The 13,473-nt window shown below is 37.3% G+C and overlaps 1 protein-coding gene across 3 annotated transcripts in view; it reads left to right on the top strand.

Annotated features, from left to right (window-relative positions):
- Positions 1-13,473, top strand: part of TASP1 (taspase 1) — a 279,716-nt gene that overhangs the window by 87,555 nt on the left and 178,688 nt on the right. For all 3 annotated transcript variants that reach the window (XR_013961358.1, XM_080683016.1, XM_080683017.1), the window contains one exon: positions 1,593-1,699. Coding sequence is in view for 2 of the 3 variants with exons in the window: in XM_080683016.1 (XP_080539142.1) it covers positions 1,593-1,699 (107 nt within the window). In the remaining variant the exon portion in view is untranslated. The remainder of the gene's footprint in view (positions 1-1,592; positions 1,700-13,473) is intronic.

Below are 13,473 nucleotides of genomic sequence, written 5' to 3'. Positions count from 1 at the left end.
TCAGGAACTGGGGTCAAAGACCCAGTGTTAGGATTAAAGGTGATCATAGTGCTCTTATCACCTAGGAAATTATAAAGGTTTTAAGAGCTCTGTGCCAGGAATCAGGACAAAGACCACTATATATTTTCTATTTCACACACTGTTAATCAGAATATACTTAAACTTAGTTAAAAGTTTATTATCCCCTGACCTACCCAAGTCACATGTTTGTAAATCTATGCAAAGGACCCAGTCAACCCAAAATTTCTTTCCAATATTCCCAATCCCCTTTTTCTCCCTCCTCTTTCTACTCCTCTTCCCCGCCACCCCTCCTATTATGCCATAATCTAAGACAGTCTTGCCTGAATATACTTGGTATTGGGATAGAGAGTAGGTGCAGAGTTGCATAGTTCTGGCCAACCCTAGCAGTGTGTTAGCTCTTCCAATCCCCAGTTTCCCACACTGGGAAGTGTCTCTACTTTCAGTGAGAGAACTGCCACTTTTAATGGGCTCTGGGCTTGATTTACATCTCTCCTTAATGCCATTATCAGAAAACTTTGGTAATATCTGCAGTGTTATATTCTACTTTGTAATTTCTCATTTATCAGTTGAATCTAATTGGCTTTTTATATCTGTATATCGTTTTACATTTTTAATTATTATTTTTTTTACTTTTAGAAGCTCTATTTGGTTCTACTTCAAGTCTTCCTGATCACTTTATCATCTTTTGCTCCTTATTTATATTTTCAGTATTATCCCTTTCTTTCCATGAGCATAAACATGTTTTATAGTCTGTATTTGATTATTTCAGTATCTGAGGTCTTCGTAGGTTTAAGTTGAATTATGCTTGCTGATATTTGGCAAAGTTTTATTCTTGATGGTTTATTTCTCATGTGTTTTGTGAATTATTTTAAAACTATAGGCTCATGTTAATTGAAACGTAGGAATTCTCTGAAGTGTGGTAAGTTAAGGATTTTTTCCAGGGAGTATTTGCATTTGTGTTTTATGGGTTGTTGAGGCACTAGCACATTGAGATTTTTGAGTTATTATTATTTTTTTAATTTTAGGTCACTAAAATGAATTCTTCCCTAAACCTATCTGAAAGCCCTTGGTCATGAATTATCTAGGAAGACTTTTCCTCCCTTACATATAAATCCAAGGCTGAGACTCGCAAGTTTCCTGTTTCTTTGCATATGATGGCCTTTCTGATTTTCCCTTTTACTGGGCATAGCACTTTTTGGAGTTTGTTTCTTTTTTTGTGGATAATCTCCAGTATGTTTCCTTGAGTTGCATTGTCCCCAGGTTTCATCTCTTGTCCTTTATGCACAGAGACTTTCAAAACTAAAGTTGGTGGTGGTATGTATTGGCAGATACTTCTGGGTAGCATATAGATACCCTCAGGACTTGTGTCTCTGGATTTGACCTTTTTCTTACTTCTTTAACCTAAGGGTATTTGTCTTATTTTCCTACCACTTTAGCATGCATTGAAAAGACTTTTTAAACCTTTTATCCAGCATTCTTAAGGATTTGTCCGGAAAAGGCTCTTTAGGATATGGCATCGGCCTCATTGTCCTAATATTTATCAAATGTCATTTTTAATGTTTCTTTTATAGGATTCAGTTTAGCTGCATTTAAAAGAAACAAGAGGAAACTAGAGCTGGCAGAAAGGGTGGAAACAGATTTCATTCAACTAAAGAAGAAAAGACAATCAAATGAAAAGGTCAGGAGGTATTTGAAATATTAATCATTAATGTATCATAATGATATCTTTAATTTGCATTTAGATATATAAGCTTTAAAGTAGTATGATCCAGTAAAAATATTATGCATGCCACATACATCCTTTTAAATTTTCCAATAGTTACATTAAAAAAGTAAAAATAGGCAGGTGGAATGAATTTTAATTATTTATTTTAACCAGTGAATCCAAAATATCACTTAAAATTGTAAAAATTAAAAAATTATTAGTGAGCTATTAAACTTTTTTTTTTTAAGTCTTCCAAGCAAGTGTGTATTTTACTCTTCTAGCACATCTTAATTAGATACTGAATTTTCATTGTAAATATTTGGTCTGTACTTGTATTTCATAATTGAAATACAAATTGAAATATACAGTTGAAAAAGTAGTTTACATAACAGGTTATTCCAAACACACTTAAAATTTTCCCATAATATAACTGAGTATGTTTTAAAATTAAAATTAATTAAAATTTAATAAAATTAAAAATTCAATATCTCATTTGCCCTTACCACATTTTAAGTGTTCAATAGCTATATGTGTCTGATGGCTACTGATTTGGGCCTTGCAGCTTTAGATAGTGACTCTTAACATGGCTGTTCGAGTGGTAGAGTATGTTATAAAGGAATGTATATGTTGGGTTCATGTAGGGTTTTTACACATTCTAATTGCAGGTTTCTGTTTCTCATTGTTATGCATTCTTTGTTTGCATTTCATACATTTGTGTACCATCATGAGTCCATGTGTGGCATTTCTTAGGTGTTTGGGGGATGGAAGTTGAAAACCACAACATTCTTGTTCAATCTATGGCTGGGGGTTCATTAGCACATAGTTTGTGATGGGTGTCTCACATCAGAGTCATTTGATGTGCTTTGGCCTCTTATTAATACTGGTTCATGCTTTCTGTCATAGTTTGATATGATTTACATGTATATGCATAATAAATCATCTTTCATAGTGACAGATGTTTTTCCAGTCAAAAATTTTGGTTCAAATCTTTGTACTATTTTGTTCGAGAAAAGTAGGAATTTAGGAGGAAAATGAACATTTTAATAAGTAGATCTTGGTGAAAGTGGATAACAGTGTGGTTCTGTTTCTTGGGGTTTTTGCATCCCCTGTGCTGTCTGAGTGAGAAAATTTAGGACGTTCGTTCCTTTAAGAATGTGTAATAAAATTTGCATACAATGAGCAATTTAATAATTTCTAGACATGTATACTACCATAAAACCCATACACCTATCCAGTTAATAGAAAATTCTGGTTCCTCTATACTTCTTCTCAACCAATCATAACTTGCCTACTTCTATTCTTGCCTCCCCTTTCAATGCATTCTCCACACTGGAGCCCAAGAGAACTTTGTAAATGTGGATGAGATAACATTGCATCTCTTCTTTTAACTCCTCCATGACTACTCATTATAGTGTGTTACAGAGTAGCTTAGATGTCAGAGATGGAAGTAAGTCTCAAAGAACAAGTTCTTCAGATAGAATGATCGATAGAGATCTCTCTAAGGGTGTATAACATTTGAGGTGATATCTGAAAAATAAGAAGTGAGCTTATGCAGAGTCAGTGGAATAGTGTTCCAGGCAGAATGAATTGTATGTGCAGTGGCCTGGTGGGGATTTGGCATATTAGAGGAATGGGGAAGAGGGTCAGTGTGCCTAAAGCAGGTTAGGCAGGGGAGAGTGGTGAGATGAAGTGGGAGAGGAAGGTATGTGCTAGCTCCTTTACAATCCAGTAGATTGTGGCAGGTAGATATCAGCTGGGAGATGACAACTTGGACTGTGGGCAATGGGGATGGAGATGGAAAGAGGTGAACATATCTAAGATATATTTTGAGAGTTCCTGGAAAGAAAGGAATTACTGATGCCTTAGATATTGGTAAGGAAGAGAGAGAAATTAAAGCTTTTAGCTTTAGCAGTTGAGTGTTGTCATCTACTGGCATGAGGAGAGCTGGAGAAGGTATGGCTTCATGATGATAGAGGTAGGAAGTGGAAATCAAGAACTTTCTTAGCCCATATCCCCTTAATGGACTTGGAATTCCAGTGCTTTCCATTTTTACCATAAAATATGTTACCTGATGTCAGCATATTTTACCCAAGCTAATAGCACATCTTTTAGTGTGCCATGTTTCTTTACTCCTTCCAATTGAATTATATGCCATCGGGGGCCTCATTATGCTCATTATTTTTATCATTGTAATTGCATAACTCATTGTCTCATACACACCAGTGAATATTGAGTTTAAAATAGTTATCTGTTTAAAAACTAAGAGAGTTGTTTGTTTGAAAACTAACTTGAAAAAATAGTTTGTTTATAAAGAAGATGCTATAGAATTAAATATGAGCAAGTCAGCTGTAAAAGGTTGAAAAAAGTCATAAAAATCTAGAGGCATTCTGCATTCAGAGTGCATGTTAGTATCCTTGTGTCCTTGTTCTATGTTAGGTAAAATTAAACTTGAAATCATAGGACAATTCAGTGTGTTGTAGATTATACAAGAAAGATGATATAGAGCCCACATTCAAAGAAAATACTTTAGTCTCATATGAAAAGATTGACTAATGAATGAACCTTTGTGTTTTAAATAAAATATTTAAGGAATGTGGGTGTTTTTTTTTTATTCCCTGCTTCACCCAGAGAATTTTCAACTTTTAAAAATTTCAACCAGTCACTCATCATACTGTTTAAGAGGATTTCCCATAAAACACTTGATATGGCATGAGGAACAATTAATAGTTGAGTATGTTATATGGGTCTGAAGCTTATGCAAAGGTCAGGAGGGAGATTCCCATTTGGAAATTATTGGCATCGAAAGGAATATAAATACATGTGGCTGGATGAGCTCACTTCTGAGTGAGAAGAGATAGAATTCTGAAAACTGAACCTTAGTCCAGTTCAACATGTACAAGTGGGAGGAGAAACTAGCAAAGGAGAAAGAAGAGATAGCCAGTGAGGCAGAGATACAAACAGGAGAGTGTCTACTAGGAAGCCAAGAGAGGAATGTTTCAGTCAGTCAACATCTGGTTCAAATGCTGCTGAGAAAACAGCGAAAAGGACAGAGAACTGGCCATTGAATTTAGCACCTCAGACTGTGGACCTGGATAAGGAGTTTCTATGACAGAGTGGATTATAGAATAGTGTGGGCTGGGTTGGTCAGGGAGAAGAAGGAAAACGATAAGTCTTTTGAGAATTTTTGACATGGAGTGGTGAGAGAGAGAGAGAGAGAGAGAGAGAGAGAGAGAGAGAGAGAGAGAGAGAGAGAGAGAGAGAAGTCAAGAGTCCAGACCAGCCGTGGGCAAACTACGGCCCGAGGGCCGGATCCGACCCATTCGGCTGTTCTATCCGGCCCGCGGAGCCGAAAGAGCGGAGGGTTCTTTTGCTCTCCCCTCCGCTCCTTTACTTTGAATTTATATTAGTTCACACAAACACTCCATCCATGCTTTTGTTCCGGCCCTCCGGTCCAGTTTAAGAACCCATTGTGGCCCTCGAGTCAAAAAGTTTGCCCACCCCTGGTCCAGACCATTGCCAGTTACTTCTGCGAATTCAGTGAATAATTAGACATGTAGAGTTTCAGTTTTCTTACTTTGGAATGGAATTAGTGATATTCTCTCTAGCAGGGCTGTTATAAGGAGCAAAAATGATAAGGATGTTCAAAGGCTTGGTGGCTTATTGCCTTAGCCAGACACAATAGTCTTTGATATTGTAGCCTTCATTTTTAATGTCACTGAGCCTAAAAGGAAGAAAATTGCTGCCTAGTTATTTACACTGGGTAGGATCTTGTAATGGAGAAAGAGAGTGGTAAGGGAGGTAGGTAGAGGTGGGTTGAAAGGTAAATTCAGTTATGATTCAAATGGAGTTTTTGGCGACCAAACAGTATCAGGTGTTAGACCGCTGGAGTCAGACTGAATCTTGGTTCAGCAACCTTGGTACTTGAGTTCTGGCTGAGAAAGAATTCAGATACAAAACTCAAACTATAAGAGAAAATTTATTTAGAAAGTCACAGAATTAGAAGAAGAGAGTGGGAGAAGAAATGGGCTCAGGAAACAAGTTACAGAGGCAAAAGAAGGGCCCTTGGAGCTCAGGAGAGAGGAAGGTAAAGGTAACACACCTGGGGGTGAAGAAGAGGAAAAGGAGAAAGGCAAGCTCATGCTCTCAAGAGTGATTGCCTCACTGGGTCCTTCAGTCTTGATGGTATGTATCTGAAAGTCTCAGAGGAGAATCCCAACAGAATATTAATCAGCTTTCTAGATGTTTCCTTTCAGAGTTGTGGTCTCCCACTGATTGGTCAGCACAAGGTAAGTGGGTCATTAGTCAATGCAGCTGGACCTGAGGTCAGCCATGGCATTACTTGTCTGTTTTTGCTACTTTTCTGGGCCTGGAGGTGAAACACAACTGAGCCTAGATGTTATCCCTTGGGGTTAATGCTTAAGGGAGTGGTTTGTGCAAGGGACCAAATGGGAGTCACATGAGGCCACTCTTTGAACTCTTGTTTTTCCTCTCAGGGGAGAAAAGGTCATGGGATGGTCCAAACCAGCGGTCGCCAACCTTTCGGACCGCGGACCACCAGTTGGTGACTGCTGGTCCAAACTGTATGACCAGCGATATGCTAGGGGAGGAAAGGTCACCTTGGGGGTGAGGTCCTTGTTTTTCCAGTTTTGCCCCTTGCTAGGTACCTGCGGCTTTTTACCCTAGTGACCTTCTCTACCTGGCCCATCATCCTTGCTCTGCTCATGTCTGTCTAACTGCCTACCACAGAGTTTCAGATATCTTAAGTGAAAGAAAAATATTTTTTATATTCAGAATAAATGAACTGTAATGCATACAAAACTAGGTGTATGACATTGGCCTACAAAAATAACTGGGGCCTAGCCTCTGCCTTTAGGCAAGGGTGCTGGCCAGAGGCTTTGCTTTATAGGTGTGTATGTTACCTTGGCAGGTCTTATCTCATAGTGAAGATAATAAGACAGGCTCCCAGAAAGAAATGGCCACCTGATATGAACCACTTGGGCAAAAATAGAGATATGGCAGGAAAGCACAAATAGCTGTTTTCTAAATCAACCTGTACTTAGTTTATTTCTCCCTGTCTTGTCTGTAGTTTCAGTATAGTTTTGGTTAGCCAGCATCGACTAAGTCTGGTACTACGGTTTGTTGTGGCTACATAAAAGAAGCTGTGAGTTGGATATGCAAATATAATAAAAAGAATACAGTGTTTGGTAACTTTCCTAATGTTCAAATTTTATTAGTGTTGAAGGAGATAAATACTGTCTTGAAAATATTTACTCAATATTTTAAATTTTTGTTGCATTTTTATTTATTTTTCTTTAAAAAAGTAATTGGACATCATAATGGTACTAATAGAAATAAAAATAATGCAAGAAAACGATTTAATTAGCTTACTACCTCAATATATTAGAGTGTTTTTGTTTTCCTTCATCTGTGACATTGACATTTTATTTGACTTAGTTTAAAGTACAGATGGTTAATCTATTGAATGCTTTTAGCTGCAAACAATAAAAAACCTGACTGGCTTAGGAAATGCACATTGTCCCCTACTTCCTGGCCCTTTGCCACACAATAGAAAGTTTGGTGGTGGGTTGGTTGCTGGCATTAGCTTAGATTTCCAATGATTCTAGGACTAACATATCTGGGATTCTCTTGGGCCTTTCTCTCATGCCTTTTGCTTTATGGACATGATATGGCTCCTTAACTTTTAGATGTCACATTTGCATTCTAGGTGAGAAGAAGAGAGTGGAGGGTGGGAGTGGGGAAACTAGTTAGTGCCAGATGTATCTGACACGCAAGTTTTGGTAAGGTAGTGGAAAAGGGGCACAATTCTATCACATGCGTATTCTTGGCTGCAAGGGAGCCTAGGAAATGGAGTGGATTGTTTTAAGTACTATCTCATAGTCATGGCTTGCTGCTGGACACATTGTCTTCCCAAGCAAAATAGTTTTGTTGTCAAAAGAAGAGGGGGGGGGGGGGAGGAAAGAGCAGAAGGAGATTATTAGATAGGTAATTTGTAGTGCGTAGCATAAATGGAAACATTCTCCTTCATCTCCCTCCCCACAATTAATATGTCTCTTGTTACTACAAACCTATATTGGGTTAAGCAGCTAATGTAAATATAAATCAAATAAAAACATATTTTGTCTTGACTTTTAGGATATATGGATTTTAAGAGATAATATTAAAAGATGAGGAATATAAATATTTTGCAATTATCTGTTCTTAGTAATTGGCATCTCTGTTTCATCTATACTTATTTTTTGTGACTGGAAGACATGCCAGAGAAGGAAAAGATTACTATGTAACTGTACTATTGTGTACTATAAAAATAGTAGCTGTTTGCTTGCCCCTCTCTGGGCAGATCCAACTCGTCTGGATTTTTCTTTACCCCATTGTTTCCCTTATGGTGTACAAACAGTTCATACTTTGCATGGTAGTGTCGGACCATAAAGTGACTGGACAAGCTGCAACTGTGCAACGGGTCTTTTTAAAAAAATTTAAATTCTTTATTGCTGAAAGTATTATATATGTCTCCTTTCCCCCCTATAGCGCAAAGGGTCTTAATACCCAAAAATTACACTGTCCCATGACTTTTATTTGGTCAAAATGTTAAAAACTCTTACTGTTGGTTATAAATGCATAGAGAAACAAACAAAAATAAGTAGATAAAACAAATATTTATTTAGTACACTAATTTAAAACCTTAGAAGTGTTAAGAATTATAGTGTTTTACTTCTGTTATCAAGAGTAATTTGAACGGTACTTGCTTTCTTGTCATATAAGTTATGATTCGAGTGAGCATTTTTTTATGTCATGGGGAATTCTCAAAGTCCTTTTTAATTTTGAATCAGCTTTCACCATTTTATCCTTTGTACTTTCCATGTTGTAAAATATCTTCTTGAGTTTTCTTTTTTTTTTATTAAGGTATTATATGTGTACATATCTTACCATTGCCCCCCCCCACCCCACTCCCATACATGCCCTCACCCCCCAATGTTTTGCATCCGTTGGTTACTCTTATATGCATGCATATAAGTTCTTCAGTTGATCTCTTATTTCCCCCACCTCTCCCTAACCTTCCCGCTGTAATTTGACAGTTTGTTTGATGCTTTACTGCCTCTGTATCTATCTTTTTGTTCATCAGTTTATAATGTTTTTCATTATCCCCAAATGAGTGAGATCATGTGGTATTTTTCTTTCATTGACTGGCTTATTTCACTTAGCATAATATTCTCTAATTCCATCCAGGTACCTACAAATGGTAGTAATTCCTTCTTTTTTTATGGCAGCATAGTATTCCATTGTGTAGATGTACCATAGTTTTCTGATCTAGTCATCTGCTGACGGGCACCTAGGCTGTTTCCAAATCTTAGCTATTGTAAATTGTGCTGCTATGAACATAGGGGTGCATATATCCTTTCTGATTGGTGTTTCTAGTTTCTTAGGATATATTCCTAGGAGTGGGATTACTGGGTCAAATGGGAGTTCCATTTTCAGTTTTTTGAGGAAACTCCATCCTGTTCTCCACAGTGGCTGCACCAGTCTGCATTCCCACCAGCAGTGCACGAGGGTTCCTTTTTCTCCGCATCCTCGCCAACACTTGTCGTTTGTTGATTTGTTGATGATAGCCATTCTGACAGGTGTGAGATGGTATTGCATTGTCGTTTTGATTTGCATCTCTCAGATAATTAGTGACTTTGAGCATGTTTTCATGTGTCTCTTGGCCTGCCTTCTGTCTTCTTTTGAAAAGATTCTATTTAGGTCCATTGCCCATTTTTTTTATTGGATCATTTATCTTCCTTTTATTAAGTTGTATAAGCTGCCTGTAGATGTTGGAGATTAAACCTTTATCAGTGATAACATTTGCAAATATGTTCTCCCATACAGTGGGGTTTCTTGTTGTTTTGTTGATGGTTTCTTTTGCTGTGCAAAAGCTTTTTATTTTGATGTAGTCCCATTTGTTTATTTTCTCTTTAGCTTCCATTGCCGTAGGAGCGGTATCGGTGAAGAAATTGCTTCAGCATATGTCTGAGATTTTGCTGCCTGTGGATTCCTCTAGTATTTTTATGGTTTCCCATCTTATATTTAAGTCCTGTATCCATTTTGAGTTTATTTTTGTGTATGGTGTAAGTTGGTGATCTAGTTTCATTTTTTTGCATGTATCTGTCCAATTTTCCCAACACCATTTATTGAAGAGACTGTCTTGACTCCATTGTATGCTCATGCCTCCTTTGTCAAATATTAATTGCGCATATTGGTTTGGATCGATATCTGGATTCTCTATTCTATTCCATTGATCTATATGTCTGTTCTTGTGCCAGTACCAGGCTGTTTTGAGGACAGTGGCTTTGTAATACAGCTTGAAATCTGGTATTGAGATCCCTCCTACTTTATTCTTCGTTCTCAGGATTGCTGTGGCTATTCGGGGTCTTTTTTTATTCCAGATGAATTTTTGGAGAGTTCTTTCTAGGTCTGTGAAATATGCCGTTGGTATTTTAATGGGGAGTGCATTGAATCTATAGATTGCTTTGGGTAGTATGGACATTTTAATGATGTTGATTCTACCAATCCATGAACATGGTATGTTCTTCCATCTGTTTACATCTTCCTCTATCTCTTTTTTCAGTGTCCTGTAGTTTTCAGCTTATAGGTCTTTTACCTCCTTGGTTAGGTTTATTCCTAAGTATCTTAATTTTTTTGGTGCGATGGAAAATGGGATTCCTTTTTTAGTCTCTCTTTCTGTAAGTTCACTGTTGGTGTATAGAAATGCCATAGATTTCTTGGCATTAATTTTGTATCCTGCTACATTGCTGAATTCATTTATTAAGTCTGTTAGTTTTTTGATGGAGTCTTTTGGGTTTTTTATGTACAATATCATGTCATCTGCAAATAAGGACAGCTTTACTTCTTCTTTTCCAATTTGGATGCCTTTTATTTCTTCTTGTCTAATTGCAATGGCTAATACTTCCAGTACTATGTCAAACAGGAGTGGTGAGAGTGGGCATCCCTGTCTTGTTCCTGTTCTTAGGGGAAATGGTTTTAGTTTTTGCCCATTGAGTATGATGTTAGCTGTGGGTTTATCATATATAGCTTTTATTATGTTGAGGTATGATCCTTCTATTCCCACCTTGTTGAGAGTTTTTATCAAGAAAGGGTGTTGGATTTTGTCAAATGCTTTTTCTGCATCAATTGATATGACTATGTGATTTTTATCTTTCAATTTGTTTATGTGATGTATCACATTTATTGATTTGCAGATATTGTACCATCCTTGCATTCCTGGGATAAATCCTACTTGGTCATGGTGTATGATCTTTCTGATGTACTGCTGGATCCGATTTGCTAGAATTTTGTTGAGGATTTTGGCATCTACATTCATGAGGGATATTGGCCTGTAATTCTCTTTCATTGTGTTGTCTTTATCTGGTTTTGGTATTAGGGTGATGCTGGCTTCATAGAAGGAGTTTGGAAGTGTTCCTTCCTCTTGAATTTTTTGGAATAGTCTGAGGAGGATAGGTTTTAGTTCTTCCTTGAATGTTTGGTAAAACTCTCCTGTGAAGCCGTCTGGCCCCGGGCTTTTGTTTGCCGGAAGCTCTTTGATGACTGCTTCAATTTCTTCCATAGTTACTGGCATATTGAGCTGTTTAGATTCTTCCTGATTGAGTTTTGGAAGGTTATATTTTTCTAGGAATATGTCCATTTCCTCCAGGTTGTCCAGTTTGTTGGAATAGAGTTGTTCATAGTATTTTTTAACAATCCTTTGTATTTCGGTGGGATCTGTTGTTATTTCACCTCTTTTATTTCTGATTTTGTTTATTTGGGTCCTCTCTCTTTGCTTCTTGGTGAGCCTGGCTAGAGGTTCATCAATCTTGTTTATCCTTTCAAAGAACCAGCTCTTGGTTTTGTTGATCTTTTGTATTGTTTCTTTGGTCTCTATGTCATTTATCTGTGCTCTGATCTTTATTATTTCCTTCCTTCTGCTTACACTGGGCTTTTCTTGTTGCTCTTTTTCTAACTCTTTGAGTTGTTGGGTTAGGTAATTTATTACCCCTGTTTCTTGTTTTTTGCAGTAGGCTTGTAGAGCTATGAACTTCCCTCTCAAGACTGCTTTCGCTGTGTCCCATAGATTTTGGATTGTAGTGTTTTCATTGTCATTTGTTGTCATGATGTTTTTTATTTCTTCTTTGATCTCTCTGGTAACCCAGTCATGGTTTAATAGCATGCTGTTTAGTCTCCATGTGTTTGATTTCTTTGGGTTGTTTTTATTGTAGTTGATTTCCAGTTTTATGCCACTGTGGTCTGAGAAGATGCTTGATATGATTTCTATCTTCTTGAATTTGAAGAGACTTTGCCTATGTCCCAACATATGGTCTATCTTTGAAAATGACCCATGTGCACTTGAGAAGAATGTATATTCTGTGGCTTTGGGGTGAAATGTTCTGAAGATGTCAATTAATTTCATCTGGTCTAGTGAGTCATTTAGGATTGATGTTTCTTTGCTGATTTTTTGTTTAGAGGATTTGTCCAATGGTGATAGTGGGGTATTAAAGTCTCCTACTATGATTGTATTGCTGTCAATCTCTCCCTTGATATCCTCCAGGAGTTTTTTTATGTATTTGGGTGCTCCTATATTGGGTGCATATATGTTTACCAGAGTTATTTCTTCTTGTTGGTTTGCTCCCTTTAGTATTATGAAGTGGCCTTCCTTATCTCTTGTTATGTTCTTCACTTTGAAATCTAATTTGTCAGATATAAGTATTGCTACCCCAGCTTTTTTTTTCAGTTCCAATTGCCTGGAAAACCTTTTTCCATCCCTTCACCCTCAGTCTGTGTGCATCTTTTTTTCTGAGGTGGGTTTCTTGTAGACAGCAGATATATGGGTCATGTTTTCTTATCCAATCCATTACCCTATGTCTTTTGATTGGGGCATTTAATCCGTTTACATTTAAAGTTATTATTGATAGGTACTTATTTGTCGCCATTCCTATTCTTTACACCTGTGTTCCTTCTTTGCTTCCTATTTCTTTTTTTTTTTTTACAGTAGACCCTTTAGCATTTCTTGCATTGCTGGTTTGGTGGTAATAAATTCCCTTAGTCCTTTTTTGTCTGTGAAGCTCCTGATTTCACCTTCAATTTTGATTGACAGCCTTGCTGGGTACAGTATTCTTGGATTCAGACCATTCCTTTGCATGACTTTGTATATTTCATTCCCTTCCCTTCTGGCCTGATGAGTTTCTGTTGAGAAATCAGTTGCTAGTCTGATGTGGGTTCCTTTGTATGTAACTTTCTGTCTCTCTCTTGCTGCTTTTAAGATTCTTACTTTGTCGTTGGTGTTTGCCAATTTAATTAAAATGTGCCTTGGCATCGGTCTTTTGGAGTTCATTTTGCTTGGGACTCTGTGAGCTTCTTGGATTTGTGTGCGTTTTTTCGTCCCTATATCAGGGAAATTTTCTGTCATTATTTCTTCAAACAGGTGTTCTATTTCTTGCTCAGCTTCCTTTTCTTCTGGAACCCCTATTATACGGATGTTGTTTTGTTTCATGTTGTCCCAAAGTTCCCTTAGGCTCTCCTCCTGCCTTTTAATTTTTTTTTTCTAGAAGTTGCTCTACTTGGGTATTTTTTCCATCTTGTCTTCTAGCTCACTGATGCGGTCCTCTGCTTCTTCTAGTCTACTCTTGATGCTTTCTATTGAGTTCTTTACAGCAGCGATGCCATTTTTCATTTCTTCTTGGTTCTTCTTCATTTCCTCT

The sequence above is a fragment of the Plecotus auritus genome (assembly GCF_963455305.1).
Source record: "Plecotus auritus genome assembly, chromosome: 8".
Lineage (NCBI taxonomy): Eukaryota > Metazoa > Chordata > Mammalia > Chiroptera > Vespertilionidae > Plecotus > Plecotus auritus.
Note: the sequence above shows the minus strand (reverse complement) of the source record. Positions and strands in the feature narration are given on the sequence as shown.